The sequence below is a fragment of the Oncorhynchus mykiss genome, chromosome 23 (assembly GCF_013265735.2).
Source record: "Oncorhynchus mykiss isolate Arlee chromosome 23, USDA_OmykA_1.1, whole genome shotgun sequence".
NCBI classification, from domain to species: domain Eukaryota; kingdom Metazoa; phylum Chordata; class Actinopteri; order Salmoniformes; family Salmonidae; genus Oncorhynchus; species Oncorhynchus mykiss.
The window spans coordinates 9048793-9069202 of NC_048587.1; the positions used below are offsets into that span (position 1 = coordinate 9048793).

Below are 20410 nucleotides of genomic sequence, written 5' to 3' on the forward strand. Positions count from 1 at the left end.
AAGCATTCATATAATATGATTCTTACCTGTGCCTCTGTTTGGGGTGGAGACTTTTCCTTATTTGGTTTCAGAAGTGATGTCATCTATCCTAGTATTCAGATATGGCTGGTGACGTCCAGCGTTTATCATTTCAAGTCTTCTGTGTGTGTGTGTTTGATGCTGTGTGTGTGTGCGTGCGTGCGTTGTGTTCCTGTGGGTGTGTGTGTGTGTGTGTGTGTGTCTGTGTCTGTGTGTGTATGTGTGTGTGTGTGTGTGTGCGTGCGTGCGTGCTTTGTGTTCCTGTGGGTGTGTGTGTGTGTGTGTGTCTGTGTGTGTGTGTGTGTGTGTGTGTATGTGTGTGTGTGTGCGTGCGTGCATGCTTTGTGTTCCTGTGGGTGTGTGTGTGTTTGGTTATGAAGGTGCAGTAGTCCATAAAAACGGGGCTTGATCCCATTTAATGGCAACATAATGCATAAAATACATCTTTCATACACAATCTGCTTTAACATGGAGTCATGAAGACTCAATGGGAGGTATTTGTCTCCATCAGGACATAACAGAACTAACCAAGGTCCCCCATCTAAAACAAACACACCCTCTCCATCAGGACATAACAGAACTAACCAAGCTCCTCAATCTGAAACAAACACACCTTCGCCATCAGGACATAACAGAACTAACCAAGGTCCCCTATCTAAAACAAACACACCCTCTCCATCAGGATATAACAGAACTAACCAAGATCCCCATCTGAAACAAACACACCCTCTCCATCAGGACATAACAGAACAAACCCACCCTCTCCATCAGGACATAACAGAACTAACCCACCCTCTCCACCAGGACATAACAGAACTAACCCACCCTCTCCATCAGGACATAACAGAACTAACCCACCCTCTCCATCAGGACATAACAGAACTAACCAAGGTCCCCATCTGAAACAAACCCACTCTCTCCCAAGCACCAAGGGGGAAGATCAGATTTACATAAATCGGATCAAATGGAAAATTCTAAAATCATTGAAAGCTCCTTCATTCAGTTTATTTATTCCTCTTTTGAGAAATGTATTTTAAAATCTTTGCCTTTTTTCATACATTCAAAAATACATGATGTCTAATAATACCAACAGTTTGGCTTCTGGTTTCATTTCCAACACTGAGATTTGAGGAGTTAATGAGTCCCACAGCATGTCTGGACTAGACAGGGGAAGGGCTGAGGCCATAGAGATAGATAGAGGGCACACTGGCCACAAAGCCAGTTTAAGTATGGGCAGCATCACTGAAGGCTTTCACCATTTTAAAGTTCGGGGATGGGCTCTCTTTCTGTGACTAGCTCCCCGTGAGTGTAATAACAGCGTGGTCAGATAGTGTAAACAGTGGTATGGTGTCCATTTTAGGAAATGCCCAGCTTCAGTGGAGTGTGTGTGAATGTTAAGAGCTGAGGTAAAAATGTCTCAGTTCACCGTCGTTTAACATAACCCAACACCTAGTGACCTCGTCAAGAGGTTTTGGATCTCTTGGCTAAAGTGTTGGGTTGAACAGAAAAGATCCAGGTTCAAGCCCCGAGCAGGAGTACCGCCTGACTTCACTACAGTTCGTTTTTCAATCAATCAATCAAACTCTTCTTCTTCTTCTTCATGCTTCCAAAGGGAAGCGACCAGAGCACCACCTGCTCAGCAGGGAAAAGAAGACACAAAACACTCCCCTTTATTAAGAGTTCTTCAATTCCACTGAAGTCTTCATCCATAGAGATGAACTCTTCCATAGAGTGTTCCATCGAGACGTCATCATCATCATCATCATCACTAACGAGGGACAGCAGTCAGGTTTAAAAAGGTTACTGAAGTAAAAAATAAAAAATAAAAAAAACGTTTTTTTTGTCCTTTAAAAAAAAAAACATGGTGATAGAATTCTATCTAAAGTCAGTGTTGCAGCATAGTTGACTGGTTTCTCGTGTGAAGAAGTCTCCGAAAAGACTTCCAGGACACTGGGAGCCATCTTGGATTCCAAATCCTGTCCTCTTGAACACAATGTACAAGACAATCTGGAAACCTGTGAACTGAAAGGAAAATGTGATATCATGCACAGTATATAGCCTAATTTATTATTAGAATAGCGAAATAAAACAGACATTTAGATGTGTTTTTTTTTTTGTTGTAAAATACATACTTGCTCTGGCTTCCCTGGAGAACTATGACCAAAGAATGAAGGCTAAAGAAAAAAACAAAAATAAAAATAAAAACTGAACGAATTGAAAAGAAGAGAATGGAGAGAAAGGAGTCATTTTTTTTTGCCAGACAGAGGAAAAAAAACAGCAATTTGTAGCATTTATACTTCAAGTCAGATTCCATCTAAATAAATTGAACGATACAACACAGTGTCACTGGCTTCAAAAGGGACCATTTGACCCGGATGTACCTTTTCTTCTAGTTCCTTTATCTGTCTTTTCTGAGCTGCTATCCATTCCTCCAGCTCTTTGATTCTCTGGACATGAAAAACAGGAGGAACAATAAGGTGGAGAACAAGTCAAATCAGATCAGAGAAATGTTTAACATTGCTATACTGTAGCCGAGGAAGGAGAATCTCCCTGGGGAATGTACTGTAGGATAGCTGAGGAAGGAGAATCTCCCTGGGGAATGGACTGTAGGGTAGCTGAGGAAGGAGAATCTCCCTGGGGAATGGACTGTAGGGTAGCTGAGGAAGGAGAATCTCCCTGGGGAATGGACTGTAGGGTAGCTGAGGAAGGAGAATCTCCCTGGGGAATGGACTGTAGGGTAGCTGAGGAAGGAGAATCTCCCTGGGGAATGGACTGTAGGGTAGCTGAGGAAGGAGAATCTCCCTGGGGGATGGACTGTAGGGTAGCTGAGGAAGGAGAATCTCCCTGGGGAATGTACTGTAGGGTAGCTGAGGAAGGAGAATCTCCCTGGGGAATGGACTGTAGGGTAGCTGAGGAAGGAGAATCTCCCTGGGGGATGAACTGTAGGGTAGCTGAGGAAGGAGAATCTCCCTGGGAATGGACTGTAGGGTAGCTGAGGAAGGAGAATCTCCCTGGGTAATGGACTGTAGGGTAGCTGAGGAAGGAGAATCTCCCTGGGGAATGTGCTGTAGGGTAGCTGAGGGAGAAGGATCTCCCAGAAGAATGTGCTGTAGGGTAGCTGAGGAAGGAGAATCTCCTGGGGAATGGACTGTAGGGTAGCTGAGGAAGGAGAATCTCCTGGGGAATGGACTGTAGGGTAGCTGAGGAAGGAGAATCTCACAGGGGAATGTGCTGTAGGGTAGCTAAGGAAGAAGAATCTCCCTGGGGAATGTACTGTAGGGTAGCTGAGGAAGGAGAATCTCCCTGGGGAATGGACTGTAGGGTAGCTGAGGAAGGAGAATCTCCCAGGGGAATGTGCTGTGGGGTAGCTAAGGAAGAAGAATCTCCCTGGGGAATGGACTGTAGGGTAGCTGAGGAAGGAGAATCTCCCTGGGGAATGGATTGTAGGGTAGCTGAGGGAGAAGGATCTCCCTGGGGAATGTACTGTAGGGTAGCTGAGGAAGGAGAATCTCCCTGGGGAATGTACTGTAGGGTAGCTGAGGAAGGAGAATCTCCTGGGGAATGGACTGTAGGGTAGCTGAGGAAGGAGAATCTCCCAGGGGAATGTGCTGTAGGGTAGCTGAGGAAGGAGAATCTCCTGGGGAATGGACTGTAGGGTAGCTGAGGAAGGAGAATCTCCTGGGGAATGTGCTGTAGGGTAGCTGAGGATGGAGAATCTCCCTGGGGAATGTACTGTAGGGTAGCTGAGGAACGAGAATCTCCCTGGGGAATGGACTGTAGGGTAGCTGAGGAAGGATAATCTCCCAGGGGAATGTGCTGTAGGGTAGCTAAGGAAGAAGAATCTCCCTGGGGAATGTACTGTAGGGTAGCTGAGGAAGGAGAATCTCCCTGGGGAATGGACTGTAGGGTAGCTGATGAAGGAGAATCTCCTGGGGAATGTGCTGTAGGGTAGCTGAGGAAGGAGAATCTCCCTGGGGAATGTACTGTAGGGTAGCTGAGGAAGGAGAATCTCCTGGGGAATGGACTGTAGGGTAGCTGAGGAAGGAGAATCTCCCAGGGGAATGTGCTGTAGGGTAGCTAAGGAAGAAGAATCTCCCTGGGGAATGTACTGTAGGGTAGCTGAGGAAGGAGAATCTCCCTGGGGAATGGACTGTAGGGTAGCTGAGGAAGGAGAATCTCCCAGGGGAATGTGCTGTAGGGTAGCTAAGGAAGAAGAATCTCCCTGGGGAATGTACTGTAGGGTAGCTGAGGAAGGAGAGTCTCCCAGGGGAATGTGCTGTAGGGTAGCTAAGGAAGAAGAATCTCCCTGGGGAATGTACTGTAGGGTAGCTGAGGAAGGAGAATCTCCCTAGGGAATGGACTGTAGGGTAGCTAAGGAAGGAGAATCTCCCAGGGGAATGTGCTGTAGGGTAGCTAAGGAAGAAGAATCTCCCTGGGGAATGGACTGTAGGGTAGCTGAGGAAGGAGAATCTCCCAGGGGAATGTGCTGTAGGGTAGCTGAGGAAGAAGAATCTCCCTGGGGAATGGACTGTAGGGTAGCTGAGGAAGAAGAATCTCCCTGGGGAATGGACTGTAGGGTAGCTAAGGAAGAAGAATCTCCTGGGTAATAAGACCCACAAGTAATGGTCCTTTCCCTCACCTCCTTTAGACCGGTAGGTGTTATACTGTAGATAGACATAGTCTCATTACCCGCAGTATACTGTAGATAGGCACAGTAACAATATTGTCCCTGTTCTGCCTGGTATTAAATAGACTCAGCAGTAATGGTCCATTGTTTTACTGGCTGTAAATACAGTGATAGCTGTTTCTTCTCTCACCTGCTGTGTGTTGTACCAGCTCCATCCTCTAACAGCTCCATCCTCTATCAGTACCAGATCCATCCTCTACCAGCTCCATCCTCTACCAGTACCAGCTCCATCCTCTATCAGTACCAGCTCCATCCTCTATCAGTACCAGCTCCATCCTCTATCAGTACCAGCTCCATCCTCTACCAGTACCAGCTCCATCCTCTATCAGTACCAGCTCCATCCTCTACCAGCTCCATCCTCTATCAGTACCAGCTCCATCCTCTATCAGTACCAGCTCCATCCTCTACCAGCTCCATCCTCTACCAGTACCAGCTCCATTCTCTACCAGTACCAGCTCCATTCTCTACCAGTACCAGCTCAATTCTCTACCAGCTCCATCCTCTATCAGTACCAGCTCCATCCTTTACCAGCTCCATCCTCTACCAGCTCCATCCTCTACCACTACCAGCTCCATCCTCTACCAGTACCAGCTCCATCCTCTACCAGCTCCATCCTCTACCAGTACCAGCTCCATCCTCTACCAGCTCCATCCTCTACCAGCTCCATCCTCTACCAGTACCAGCTCCATCCTCTACCAGCTCCATCCTCTCACCTGCTGTGAGTGCTGTAGCATGTCCATTCTCTCCCTGAGGATCTGTGAGTCCCTCTCTCTTAGCTCCATCATGACTCCTCTCTTCCACTGCTCCACCGCCCGACGCAGCGTCTCCCTCTCGTCGTCCGACAGCATCTCTGACATCTTGGCCCCCGCATCCTGTTGCAGGGTATCAAACAGCATTGCCTCTAGCTCCAAGATCCTCTGGAGGGAGGGAGGGAGGGATGGTTGGAGGGAGGGATGAGGGATGGAGGGAGGGAGGGAGGGAGGGAGGGAGGGAGGGAGGGAGGGAGGGAGGGAGGGAGGGAGGGAGGGAGGGAGGGAGGGAGGGAGGGAGGGAGGGAGGGAGGGAGGGAGGGAGGGAGGGAGGGAAAGAAGGAGAGTGGCAAGGTCATTGGTGTTACACCTAACGACCACAAGAGGGCACAGCTGCAGCTAGTCAGTAGGGTGGACAATGTGATCCACTGGCTCAATGTTTTCCATAAAAACTTATACACTGAGTATATAAAACATTAAGAACACCTGCTCTTTCCATGACACAGACTGACCAGGTGAATCCAGGTGAAAGATATGATCCCTTATTGTTAAATCCACTTCAATCAGTGTAGATGAAGGGGAGGAGACAGGTTAAACAAGGATTTAAGCCTTGAGACAATTGAGACATGGATTATGTATGTGTGCCATACACAATCCATGTCTCAATTGATTTAAGCAAGACAAAAGATTTAAGTGCCTTTGAACGGGGTATGGTAGTAGGTGCCAGGCGCACCGGTTTGAGTCAAGAACTACAATGCTGCTGGGTTTTTCATGTGTATCAAGAATGGTCCACCGACCCAAAGGACATCTAGCCAACTAGCCAACTATGGGAAGCATTGGGCCAGCATCCCTGGGGAAGGCTTCTGACACCTTGCCCCGATGAACCGAGTCTGTCATGAGGACAAAAAGGGGGTGCAACTCAATATTAGGAAGGTGTTCTTAATGTTTTGTGCACTCATTGTATATTTTCACTTTAGTCATTTAGCAGATATCAATCAAATGTATTTATAAAGCCCTTCTTACATCAGCTGATGTCACAAAGTGCTGTACAGGAACCCAGCCTTAAAACCCCCAAACAGGAAGCAACGCAGGTGTAGAAGCACGGATGTTCTTATCCAGAGCGCGATTGTTAGTTTTACAAAGGCAAGTTTTTTTTCCCCTGGAACATTTGGGTCCATTTGAAATGTCTCACCTTGTGAGCCTGAGCCATGGACTGTTTCCTGTAGTCCAACTCCTCATCCAGATAGCCTTTCTGTTTACTGAACACATGCTGCAAATAACACACAACACACACAACCTGATCATCCCAGCCAACTCCAACTGAAGATTCATACAAAATCATTCATTCATTCATTCATTCATTCATTCATTCGTTTGTTTGTTTGTTAATTCATTCATTCATTCATTTATTTATTCATTCATTTGTTTGTTTGTTTGTTTATTCATTCATTCATTAATTTCTTTAATTCATTTTTTTAAAAATTCATTTATTCATTTGATAATTCATTATTTCCTTCATTCATTCATTTGTTAATTCATTCATTCATATAAGATGTCTGTTAAATACTGTAGGTCAGGCTACAATATATTGCCAGTTGCCAATGCACTTTTAAGCATATAACACGTACTTCCATGCATCAGCAACATATTAAACAACTTGAGCAACATGCTAAATGAGAAGGGTTAAAAAATAAAATATAGATCAGCCATTTACCTTCTCACTTTCAATGTCCATCCTTTTCTGTGCTAAAGCTGTTTTGGTGACCTCTATATTCTCAAGCCACTGAAAGGAGAAGATAATAAACTGGGATATTCAGCTGGGAATAAAACATTATTTTATCTCATTGACTCAATGATGCAAAGCCTACTGTACGACAGGGATTCAAAGACAAGGCTGGCATTCAAACAAACAAAGATTTTAAAACAGCCTTTTGAAATGTAAGTTGTTGAGAATATAACTACCCTCTCTGCTAGCGTTAAGACGGTCCTGGCGTGAATGGCCACCACCTGCTCCTCGTTGGATAGGTTCTGGGTGGTACATGGCACATAAGGAGAACACAACACTCAGACACTCAGTATCAAGCAGACAGCAGATCCATCAACACTGAGACACTCAGCATCAAGCAGACAGCAGATCCATCAACACTGAGACACTCAGCATCAAGCAGACAGCAGATCCATCAACACTCAGACACTCAGTATCAAGCAGACATCAGATCCATCAACACTGAGACACTCAGTATCAAGCAGACATCAGATCCATCAACACTCAGTATCAAGCAGACATCAGATCCATCAACACTGAGACACTCAGTATCAAGCAGACATCAGATCCATCAACACTGAGACACTCAGTATCAAGCAGACAGCAGATCCATCAACACTGAGACACTCAGTATCAAGCAGACAGCAGATCCATCAACACTCAGACACTCAGTATCAAGCAGACAGCAGATCCATCAACACTGAGACACTCAGTATCAAGCAGACAGCAGATCCATCAACACTGAGACACTCAGTATCAAGCAGACATCAGATCCATCAACACTCAGCATCAAGCAGACATCAGATCCATCAACACTGAGACACTCAGTATCAAGCAGACATCAGATCCATCAACACTGAGACACTCAGTATCAAGCAGACATCAGATCCATCAACACTGAGACACTCAGTATCAAGCAGACAGCAGATCCATCAACACTGAGACACTCAGTATCAAGCAGACATCAGATCCATCAACACTGAGACACTCAGTATCAAGCAGACATCAGATCCATCAACACTGAGACACTCAGTATCAAGCAGACAGCAGATCCATCAACACTGAGACACTCAGTATCAAGCAGACATCAGATCCATCAACACTGAGACACTCAGTATCAAGCAGACAGCAGATCCATCAACACTCAGACACTCAGTATCAAGCAGACATCAGATCCATCAACACTCAGCATCAAGCAGACATCAGATCCATCAACACTGAGACACTCAGTATCAAGCAGACATCAGATCCATCAACACTGAGACACTCAGTATCAAGCAGACATCAGATCCATCAACACTGAGACACTCAGTATCAAGCAGACAGCAGATCCATCAACACTGAGACACTCAGTATCAAGCAGACATCAGATCCATCAACACTGAGACACTCAGTATCAAGCAGACAGCAGATCCATCAACAGTCAGCATCAAGCAGACATCATATCCATCAACACTGAGACACTCAGCATCAAGCAGACATCAGATCCATCAACACTGAGACACTCAGTATCAAGCAGACATCAGATCCATCAACACTGAGACACTCAGTATCAAGCAGACATCAGATCCATCAACACTGAGACACTCGGTATCAAGCAGACAGCAGATCCATCAACACTGAGACACTCAGTATCAAGCAGACAGCAGATCCATCAACACTGAGACACTCAGTATCAAGCAGACAGCAGATCCATCAACACTGAGACACTCAGTATCAAGCAGACATCAGATCCATCAACACTGAGACACTCAGTATCAAGCAGACAGCAGATCCATCAACACTGAGACACTCAGTATCAAGCAGACATCAGATCCATCAACACTGAGACACTCAGTATCAAGCAGACATCAGATCCATCAACACTGAGACACTCAGTATCAAGCAGACAGCAGATCCATCAACACTGAGACACTCAGTATCAAGCAGACATCAGATCCATCAACACTGAGACACTCAGTATCAAGCAGACAGCAGATCCATCAACACTCAGACACTCAGTATCAAGCAGACATCAGATCCATCAACACTCAGCATCAAGCAGACATCAGATCCATCAACACTGAGACACTCAGTATCAAGCAGACATCAGATCCATCAACACTGAGACACTCAGTATCAAGCAGACATCAGATCCATCAACACTGAGACACTCAGTATCAAGCAGACAGCAGATCCATCAACACTGAGACACTCAGTATCAAGCAGACATCAGATCCATCAACACTGAGACACTCAGTATCAAGCAGACAGCAGATCCATCAACAGTCAGCATCAAGCAGACATCATATCCATCAACACTGAGACACTCAGCATCAAGCAGACATCAGATCCATCAACACTGAGACACTCAGTATCAAGCAGACATCAGATCCATCAACACTGAGACACTCAGTATCAAGCAGACATCAGATCCATCAACACTGAGACACTCGGTATCAAGCAGACAGCAGATCCATCAACACTGAGACACTCAGTATCAAGCAGACAGCAGATCCATCAACACTGAGACACTCAGTATCAAGCAGACAGCAGATCCATCAACACTGAGACACTCAGTATCAAGCAGACATCAGATCCATCAACACTGAGACACTCAGTATCAAGCAGACAGCAGATCCATCAACACTGAGACACTCAGTATCAAGCAGACATCAGATCCATCAACACTGAGACACTCAGTATCAAGCAGACATCAGATCCATCAACACTGAGACACTCAGTATCAAGCAGACAGCAGATCCATCAACACTGAGACACTCAGTATCAAGCAGACATCAGATCCATCAACACTGAGACACTCAGTATCAAGCAGACAGCAGATCCATCAACACTCAGACACTCAGTATCAAGCAGACATCAGATCCATCAACACTCAGCATCAAGCAGACATCAGATCCATCAACACTGAGACACTCAGTATCAAGCAGACATCAGATCCATCAACACTGAGACACTCAGTATCAAGCAGACAGCAGATCCATCAACACTGAGACACTCAGTATCAAGCAGACATCAGATCCATCAACACTGAGACACTCAGTATCAAGCAGACAGCAGATCCATCAACAGTCAGCATCAAGCAGACATCATATCCATCAACACTGAGACACTCAGTATCAAGCAGACAGCAGATCCATCAACACTGAGACACTCAGCATCAAGCAGACAGCAGATCCATCAACACTGAGACACTCAGTATCAAGCAGACATCAGATCCATCAACACTGAGACACTCAGCATCAAGCAGACAGCAGATCCATCAACACTGAGACACTCAGTATCAAGCAGAGAGCAGATCCATCAACACAGAGGAGACAGATAGACAGAGCAATGAGTCCAGTGAGGTTGGAGCGGATCCTACTGCAGGCAGACATACATGAACATACATGTAGATAGGAAATGAACATACACTTACGGCATTATCCCCCAGTATATCTAGCTTTTTCATTAGCTCTGTAATGATGATGTCCTGCCAGGGAGAAGAGACAAGAACATCAGGTTAAACTTCAAATCAACTCCTTAACACTCCCCCTAGACCAAGGGTATTCAACTCTGACCCTACGAGGACAACTACTGGTTGTCTGGTCAACCTGATCATTAATATCACCCACCTGATGTCCCAGGTCTAAATCAGTACCCGATCATTAATATCACCCCACCTGGTGTCCCAGGTCTAAATCAGGCCCTGATCATTAATATCACCCCACCTGGTGTCCCAGGTCTAAATCAGGCCCTGATCATTAATATCACCCCACCTGGTGTCTCAGGTCTAAATCAGGCCCTGATCATTAATATCACCCACCTGGTGTCCCAGGTCTAAATCAGGCTCTGATCATTAATATCACCCCACCTGGTGTCCCAGGTCTAAATCAGGCCCTGATCATAAATATCACCCCACCTGGTGTCCCAGGTCTAAATCAGTCCCTGATCATTAATATCACCCCACCTGGTGTCCCAGGTCTAAATCAGGCCCTGATCATTAATATCACCCACCTGGTGTCCCAGGTCTAAATCAGGCCCTGATCATTAATATCACCCCACCTGGTGTCCCAGGTCTAAATCAGGCCCTGATTAGAAGGAAACAATGAAGAAATGCAGTGGAACTGGCTTTGAGGTCAAGATTTGAATTTGAGGCCCCTAGACACTCTCCTAGCCCCTAGCTCCTAGCTCCAAGCCTCTACCCCCTAGCACCTTTTATATGATATTATTATTATAGATATAGACTCAATGTGACTCCCTCTGAGTATAAAGGGAACACTTAAACAACACAATGTAACTCCAAGTCAATCACACTTCTTTGAAATCAAACTCTCCACTTAGGAAGCAACACTGATTGACAATAAATGTCACATGCTGTTGTGCAAATGGAATAGACAACAGGTGGAAATTATAGGCAACTAGCAAGACACCCCCAATAAAGGAGTGTTTCTGCAGGTGGGAAACCACAGACCACTTCTCAGTTCCTATGCTTCCTGGCTGATGTTTTGGTCACTTTTGAATGCTGGCGGTGCTTTCACTCTAGTGGTAGCATGAGACGGAGTCTACAACCCACACAAGTGGTTCAGGTAGTGCAGCTCATCCAGGATGGAACATCAATGCGAGCTGTGGCAAGAAGGTTTGCTGTGTCTGTCAGCGTAGTGTCCAGAGCATGGAGGCGCTACCAGGAGACAGGTCAGTACATCAGGAGACGTGGAGGAGGCCGTAGGAGGGCAACAACCCAGCAGCAGGACTGCTACCTCCGCCTTTGTGCAAGGAGGAGCAGGAGGAGCACTGCCAGAGCCCTGCAAAATGACCTCCAGCAGGCCACAAATGTGCATCTGTCTGCTCAAACGGTCAGAAACAGTCTCCATGAGGGTGGTATGAGGGCCTGACGTCCACAGGTGGGGGTTGTGCTTACAGCCCAACACCGTGCAGGACGTTTGGCATTTGCCAGAGAACACCAAGATTCGCAAATTCGCCACTGACGCCCTGTGCTCTTCACAGATGAAAGCAGGTTCACACTGAGCACATGTGACAGACGTGACAGCCTGGAGACGCCGTGGAGAACGTTCTGCTGCCTGCAACATCATCCAGCGTGACCGGTTTGCCAGTGGGTCAGTCATGGTGTGGGGTGGCATTTCTTTGGGGGGCCATGTGCTTGCCAGAGGTAGCCTGACTGCCATTAGGTACCGAGATGAGATCCTCAGACCCCTTGTGAGACCATATGCTGGTGCGGTTGGCCCTGGGTTCCTCCTAACGCAAGACAATGCTAGACCTCATGTGGCTGGAGTGTGTCAGCAGTTCCTGCAAGAGGAAGGCATTGATGCTATGGACTGGCCCGCCCGTTCCCCAGACCTGAATCCAATTGAGCACATCTGGGACATCATGTCTCGCTCCATCCACCAACGCCACGTTGCACCACAGACTGTCCAAGAGTTGGCGGATGCTTTAGTCCAGGTCTGGGAGGAGATCCCTCAGGAGACCATCCACCACCTCATCAGGAGCATGCCCAGGCGTTGTAGGGAGGTCATACAGGCACATGGAGGCCACACACACTACTGAGCCTCATTGAGCCTGAGCCTCATTGTTTTTAAGGACATGACATCAAAGTTGGATCAGCCTGTAGTGTGGTTTTCCACTTTAATTTTGAGTGTGACTCCAAATCCAGACCTCCATGGGTTGATGCATTTGATTTCCATTGATAATTCTTGAATGATTTTGTTGTCAGCACATTAAACTATGTAAAGAAAAAAGTATTTAATAAGAATATTTCATTCATTCAGATCTAGGATGTTATTTTAGTGTTCCCTTTATTTTTTTGAGCAGTGTATATATGATATTATTATTATAGACTCACTGTGACTCCCTCGGCCTCACAGTACACCTGCAGTGGACTGATGCCTTCACAGAAGTGGATGTCGTGGAAGTTGATTCCTGGAGATCTCCTCTCCCTCTCCTGGATGGTTATAGATGACATTATTACTAAATGGCCCATCTTGGAGACCAGGGGCATGTAAAACTAGCCTGCAACTCTTTCATTAGCTAAAGTATGTACGAGTACAGCTAAAACTGACAATACATTTCCAAAAACGTGAATATCATTAAGATTAAACATGTTTCTGTCCAATCGTTTACAAGGTCCAGTGAAAACTGATAGAGATTGGAGAGGATGGAGCTAGGGGGCGGCGCCCGAGAAAGCAGTTGTTGTGAGGGGTCAAATGGCCGTGCTCTTACTTCAAGTTCAAGGATCCGGAACTCCAGGAGTTCATTTTGGTCTCTGGCGTCCTGAAATTCGTTTTTTAAACGTGACTCCTCTGTTTCCATGTGCTTGATCTGTTAAGAGACAGAAATACACCGGGGAAATGTAATCACATGTTCCCAATCACACCTGGATTACATGTGACATATCACTTCAGGTAAATATCACGGATAATAGTTTTATACCTTCTCTATAAGTTCTTGATTTCTTTGATACAGGGCTTGTTTCTCCTCGATCCACTTCATATCCTACAAACACACAGGAAATCAGTGGCAAAGAACTGTGTGTGTGTGTGTGTGTGTGTGTGTGTGTGTGTGTGTGTGTGTGTGTGTGTGTGTGTGTAATCCAGTCACCTGTCCTTGCTGGGACAGAACACACTCCAGGTCCTGTATTCTGGTTTGGTAGAGAATAAGCTCTGCTTGCAACTGTTCTCTTGTCTGTGGAGTGAAGAGAAAAACATTCACTGGTTATATACAATGATAATAAATGCTAGTAGAATATGTTTCTCTACCTGGTTCAGTCTCTATGGCAGCATTCTGTCTCTACCTGGTTCAGTCTCTACCTGGTTCAGTCTCTATGGCAGCATTCTGGATCTACCTGGTTCAGCCTCTACCTGGTTCAGTCTCTACCTGGTTCAGTCTCTACCTGGTTCAGTCTCTACCTGGTTCAGTCTCTACCTGGTTCAGTCTCTACCTGGTTCAGTCTCTACCTGGTTCAGTGTTTACCTGGTTCAGTCTCTATGTCAGCATTATGTCTCTACCTGGTTCAGTCTCTATGTCAGCATTATGTCTCTACCTGGTTCTGTCTCTATGACAGCATTCTGGCTCCATGTCATCTACAAGACCCTGCTAGGTAAAGTCCCCCCTTATCTCAGCTCGCTGGTCACCATAGCATCTCCCACCTGTAGCACACGCTCCAGCAGGTATATATATCTCTCTAGTCACCCCCAAAACCAATTATTTCTTTGGCCGCCTCTCTTTCCAGTTCTCTGCTGCCAATGACTGGAACGAACTACAAACATTTCTGAAACACTTATCTCCCTCACTAGCTTTAAGCACCAACTGTCAGAGCAGCTCACAGATTACTGCACCTGTACATAGCCCACATATAATTTAGCCCAAACAACTACCTCTTTCCCAACTGTATTTAATAAATTTATTGATTTTGCTCTTTTGCACACCATTATTTTTATTTCTACTTTGCACATTCTCCCATTGCAAAACTACCATTCCAGTGTTTTACTTGCTATATTGTATTTGTTTGCCACCATGGCCTTTTTTGCCTTTACCTCCCTTATCTCACCTTATTTGCTCACATCGTATATAGACTTGTTTCTACTGTATTATTGACTGTATGTTCGTTTTACTCCATGTGTAACTCTGTGTTGTTGTATGTGTCGAACTGCTTTGCTTTATCTTGGCCAGGTCGCAATTGTAAATGAGAACGTGTTCTCAACTTGCCTACCTGGTTAAATAAAGGTGTTCTCAACTAGCCTACCTGGTTAAATAAAGGTGTTCTCAACTAGCCTACCTGGTTAAATAAAGGTGTTCTCAACTAGCCTACCTGGTTAAATAAAGGTGAAATAAAAAAATAAAAAAATACAATTCAGTCTCTACCTGGTTCAGTCTCTATGGCAGCATTCAGTCTCTACCTGGTTCAGTCTCTATGGCAGCATTCTGGCTCTACCTGGTCAGTCTCTACCTGGTTCAGTCTCTACCTGGTTCAGTCTCTACCTGGTTCAGTCTCTACCTGGTTCAGTCTCTACCTGGTTCAGTGTTTACCTGGTTCAGTCTCTATGTCAGCATTATGTCTCTACCTGGTTCAGTCTCTATGTCAGCATTATGTCTCTACCTGGTTCTGTCTCTATGACAGCATTCTGGCTCCATGTCATCTACAAGACCCTGCTAGGTAAAGTCCCCCCTTATCTCAGCTCGCTGGTCACCATAGCATCTCCCACCTGTAGCACACGCTCCAGCAGGTATATATATCTCTCTAGTCACCCCCAAAACCAATTATTTCTTTGGCCGCCTCTCTTTCCAGTTCTCTGCTGCCAATGACTGGAACGAACTACAAACATTTCTGAAACACTTATCTCCCTCACTAGCTTTAAGCACCAACTGTCAGAGCAGCTCACAGATTACTGCACCTGTACATAGCCCACATATAATTTAGCCCAAACAACTACCTCTTTCCCAACTGTATTTAATAAATTTATTGATTTTGCTCTTTTGCACACCATTATTTTTATTTCTACTTTGCACATTCTCCCATTGCAAAACTACCATTCCAGTGTTTTACTTGCTATATTGTATTTGTTTGCCACCATGGCCTTTTTTGCCTTTACCTCCCTTATCTCACCTTATTTGCTCACATCGTATATAGACTTGTTTCTACTGTATTATTGACTGTATGTTCGTTTTACTCCATGTGTAACTCTGTGTTGTTGTATGTGTCGAACTGCTTTGCTTTATCTTGGCCAGGTCGCAATTGTAAATGAGAACGTGTTCTCAACTTGCCTACCTGGTTAAATAAAGGTGTTCTCAACTAGCCTACCTGGTTAAATAAAGGTGTTCTCAACTAGCCTACCTGGTTAAATAAAGGTGTTCTCAACTAGCCTACCTGGTTAAATAAAGGTGAAATAAAAAAATAAAAAAATACAATTCAGTCTCTACCTGGTTCAGTCTCTATGGCAGCATTCAGTCTCTACCTGGTTCAGTCTCTATGGCAGCATTCTGGCTCTACCTGGTCAGTCTCTACCTGGTTCAGTCTCTACCTGGTTCAGTCTCTACCTGGTTCAGTCTCTACCTGGTTCAGTCTCTATGGCAGCATTCAGTCTCTACCTGGTTCAGTCTCTATGGCAGCATTCTGGCTCTACCTGGTCAGTCTCTACCTGGTTCAGTCTCTAGGGCAGCATTTTAGTTTGAGACTTGCGTGCTTAACTCACATTTTCTCTCACGGACGTCAATGCATGATTTATGTGAATGTCTGGGCTGATTCAGGCCTGGGAGGAGTCCTACTTACGAAGGACAGGTGAATACGACTATAGCCCAATACTTCCAGTGGACTTGTGGTCTGAAATACATTACTGCCCAGTGAATGAAATACATGTTTTGATAATGGCATCATGATAGAGCACCTCTTACCTTGACTTCCTTCTCTGCATCAAACGTGCCCCCCACCTGCTCCTGTAGAAGTGCATAGGCTCTCTGAAGAGCCTGGTACTCCATGGTCAACTGATGAAACCTCATCTCTGTCTCCTCCCTGATCATACCCTACAGGCAGACAGGCAGACAGAAAGACACGTAGACAGACAGGCAGGCAAACAGAAAGACAGGTAGACAGGCAGACAAGACGAGATGGGCAGACAGGCAGACAGATGGGCAGACAGACAGGCAGACAGACGGGAAGACAGGCAGAAAGACGGACAGAAACAACAGTGAGGGTAGTCAGAGGTCGCTGTCCCTCCCCATGGTCATTATAACAATATAACACAATATCAGAAACAACAGTGAAGGAGGTCAGAGGTCGCTGTCCCTCCCCATGGTCATTATAACACAATATCAGAAACAACAGTGAGGGAGGTCAGAGGTCGCTGTCCCTCCCCATGGTCATTATAACACAATATCAGAAACAACAGTGAGGGTAGTCAGAGGTCGCTGTCCCTCCCCATGGTCATTATAACATTATAACACAATATCAGAAACAACAGTGAGGGTAGTCAGAGGTTGCTGTCCCTCCCCATGGTCATTATAACACAATATCAGAAACCACAGTGAGGGTAGTCAGAGGTCACTGTCCCTCCCCATTGTCATTATAACACAATATCAGAAACCACAGTGAGGGTAGTCAGAGGTCGCTGTCCCTCCCCATGGTCATTATAACAATATAACACAATATCAGAAACAACAGTGAGGGAGGTCAGAGGTCACTGTCCCTCCCCATGGTCATTATAACACAATATCAGAAACAACAGTGAGGGAGGTCAGATGTCACTGTCCCTCCCCATGGTCATTATAACACAATATCAGAAACAACAGTGAGGGAGGTCAGAGGTCACTGTCCCTCCCCATGGTCATTATAACACAATATCAGAAACAACAGTGAGGGAGGTCAGAGGTCGCTGTCCCTCCCCATGGTCATTATAACACAATATCAGAAACAACAGTGAGGGTAGTCAGAGGTCGCTGTCCCTCCCCATGGTCATTATAACACAATATCAGAAACAACAGTGAGGGAGGTCAGAGGTCACTTTCCCTCCCCATGGTCATTATAACACAATATCAGAAACAACAGTGAGGGAGGTCAGAGGTCGCTGTCCCTCCCCATGGTCATTATAACAATATAACACAATATCAGAAACAACAGTGAGGGAGGTCAGAGGTCACTGTCCCTCCCCATGGTCATTATAACACAATATCAGAAACAACAGTGAGCGAGGTCAGAGGTCGCTGTCCCTCCCCATGGTCATTATAACAATATAACACAATATCAGAAACAACAGTGAGGGAGGTCAGAGGTCGCTGTCCCTCCCCATGGTCATTATAACATTATAACACAATATCAGAAACAACAGTGAGGGAGGTCAGAGGTCACTGTCCCTCCCCATGGTCATTATAACACAATATCAGAAACAACAGTGAGGGTAGTCAGAGGTCACTGTCCCTCCCCATGGTCATTATAACACAATATCAGAAACAACAGTGAGGGAGGTCAGAGGTCACTGTCCCTCCCCATGGTCATTATAACACAATATCAGAAACAACAGTGAGGGAGGTCAGAGGTCGCTGTCCCTCCCCATGGTCATTATAACAATATAACACAATATCAGAAACAACAGTGAGGGAGGTCAGAGGTCACTGTCCCTCCCCATGGTCATTATAACACAATATCAGAAACAACAGTGAGGGAGGTCAGAGGTCGCTGTCCCTCCCCATGGTCATTATAACAATATAACACAATATCAGAAACAACAGTGAGGGAGGTCAGAGGTCACTGTCCCTCCCCATGGTCATTATAACACAATATCAGAAACAACAGTGAGGGAGGTCAGAGGTCGCTGTCCCTCCCCATGGTCATTATAACACAATATCAGAAACAACAGTGAGGGTAGTCAGAGGTCACTGTCCCTCCCCATGGTCATTATAACACAATATCAGAAACAACAGTGAGGGAGGTCAGAGGTCGCTGTCCCTCCCCATGGTCATTATAACACAATATCAGAAACAACAGTGAGGGTAGTCAGAGGTCACTGTCCCTCCCCATGGTCATTATAACATTATAACACAATATCAGAAACAACAGTGAGGGTAGTCAGAGGTCGCTGTCCCTCCCCATGGTCATTATAACACAATATCAGAAACAACAGTGAGGGAGGTCAGAGGTCGCTGTCCCTCCCCATGGTCATTATAACACAATATCAGAAACAACAGTGAGGGAGGTCAGAGGTCACTGTCCCTCCCCATGTTCATTATAACACAATATCAGAAACAACAGTGAGGGAGGTCAGAGGTCACTGTCCCTCCCCATGGTCATTATAACACAATATCAGAAACAACAGTGAGGGAGGTCAGAGGTCACTGTCCCTCCCCATGGTCATTATAACAATATAACACAATATCAGAAACAACAGTGAGGGAGGTCAGAGGTCACTGTCCCTCCCCATGGTCATTATAACACAATATCAGAAACAACAGTGAGGGTAGTCAGAGGTCGCTGTCCCTCCCCATGGTCATTATAACATTATAACACAATATCAGAAACAACAGTGAGGGAGGTCAGAGGTCACTGTCCCTCCCCATGGTCATTATAACACAATATCAGAAACAACAGTGAGGGTAGTCAGAGGTCACTGTCCCTCCCCATGGTCATTATAACACAATATCAGAAACAACAGTGAGGGTAGTCAGAGGTCGCTGTCCCTCCCCATGGTCATTATAACACAATATCAGAAACAACAGTGAGGGTAGTCAGAGGTCGCTGTCCCTCCCCATGGTCATTATAACATTATAACACAATATCAGAAACAACAGTGAAGGAGGTCAGAGGTCGCTGTCCCTCCCCATGGTCATTATAACACAATATCAGAAACAACAGTGAGGGTAGTCAGAGGTCGCTGTCCCTCCCCATGGTCATTATAACACAATATCAGAAACAACAGTGAGGGTAGTCAGAGGTCACTGTCCCTCCCCATGGTCATTATAACACAATATCAGAAACAACAGTGAGGGTAGTCAGAGGTCGCTGTCCCTCCCCATGGTCATTATAACACAATATCAGAAACAACAGTGAGGGTAGTCAGAGGTCGCTGTCCCTCCCCATGGTCATTATAACACAATATCAGAAACAACAGTGAAGGAGGTCAGAGGTCGCTGTCCCTCCCCATGGTCATTATAACACAATATCAGAAACAACATATGACAATAGAAACAGTCAATATGTCTGCTTCTCGGTAAACGTTGCGTTGCATATTTACACTTCTGTAATTGACTGCTGTATATCAAGAATGGAAACACACTTCCACATTCATTCATAGTTTAATACAAAACCAAATGTCGAAACGTCAAGCTGTCATCAGGGAGCAATCAGCAATCAAAACATACATATATCTCTCTCCCTCCTCTGTCTTCATCGCTCTCTCCCTCCTCTGTCTTTTTCTCTGTCTTCATCGTTCTCTCTTTCCTCTCTCCCTCCTCTGTCTTTTTCTCTGTCTTCATCGTTCTCTCTTTCCTCTCTCCCTCCTCTGTCTTTTTCTCTGTCTTCATCGTTCTCTCTTTCCTCTCTCCCTCTCTCTTTTTCTCTGTCTTCATCGTTCTCTCTTTCCTCTCTCCCTCCTCTGTCTTTTTCTCTGTCTTCATCGTTCTCTCTTTCCTCTCTCCCTCTCTCTTTTTCTCTGTCTTCATCGCTCTCTCTTTCCTCTCTCCCTCTCTCTTTTTCTCTGTCTTCATCGCTCT

General features: G+C 45.6%; 1 protein-coding gene across 7 annotated transcripts in view; it reads right to left on the reverse strand.

Annotated features, from left to right (window-relative positions):
- Positions 1–407: 407 nt before the first annotated feature.
- Positions 408–20410, reverse strand: part of jakmip3 (Janus kinase and microtubule interacting protein 3) — an 84657-nt gene continuing 64654 nt past the window's right edge. For 3 of the 7 annotated variants that reach the window (XM_036960143.1, XM_036960148.1, XM_036960147.1), the window contains 13 exons: positions 16604–16732; positions 13814–13897; positions 13646–13708; positions 13436–13534; positions 13059–13157; positions 10632–10691; positions 7417–7482; positions 7169–7237; positions 6647–6724; positions 5419–5622; positions 2400–2465; positions 2151–2192; positions 408–2040 (listed from right to left, as the gene is read on the reverse strand). In XM_036960143.1, coding sequence (XP_036816038.1) covers positions 1894–2040; positions 2151–2192; positions 2400–2465; positions 5419–5622; positions 6647–6724; positions 7169–7237; positions 7417–7482; positions 10632–10691; positions 13059–13157; positions 13436–13534; positions 13646–13708; positions 13814–13897; positions 16604–16732 — 1206 coding nt within the window. In that variant the 3' untranslated portion in view covers positions 408–1893. Of the gene's footprint in view, positions 2041–2150; positions 2224–2399; positions 2466–5418; positions 5623–6646; positions 6725–7168; positions 7238–7416; positions 7483–10631; positions 10692–13058; positions 13158–13435; positions 13535–13645; positions 13709–13813; positions 13898–16603; positions 16733–20410 lie in introns of all 7 variants that reach the window. The other 4 variants (XM_036960146.1, XM_036960149.1, XM_036960144.1 and 1 more) reach the window with 3 other exon arrangements.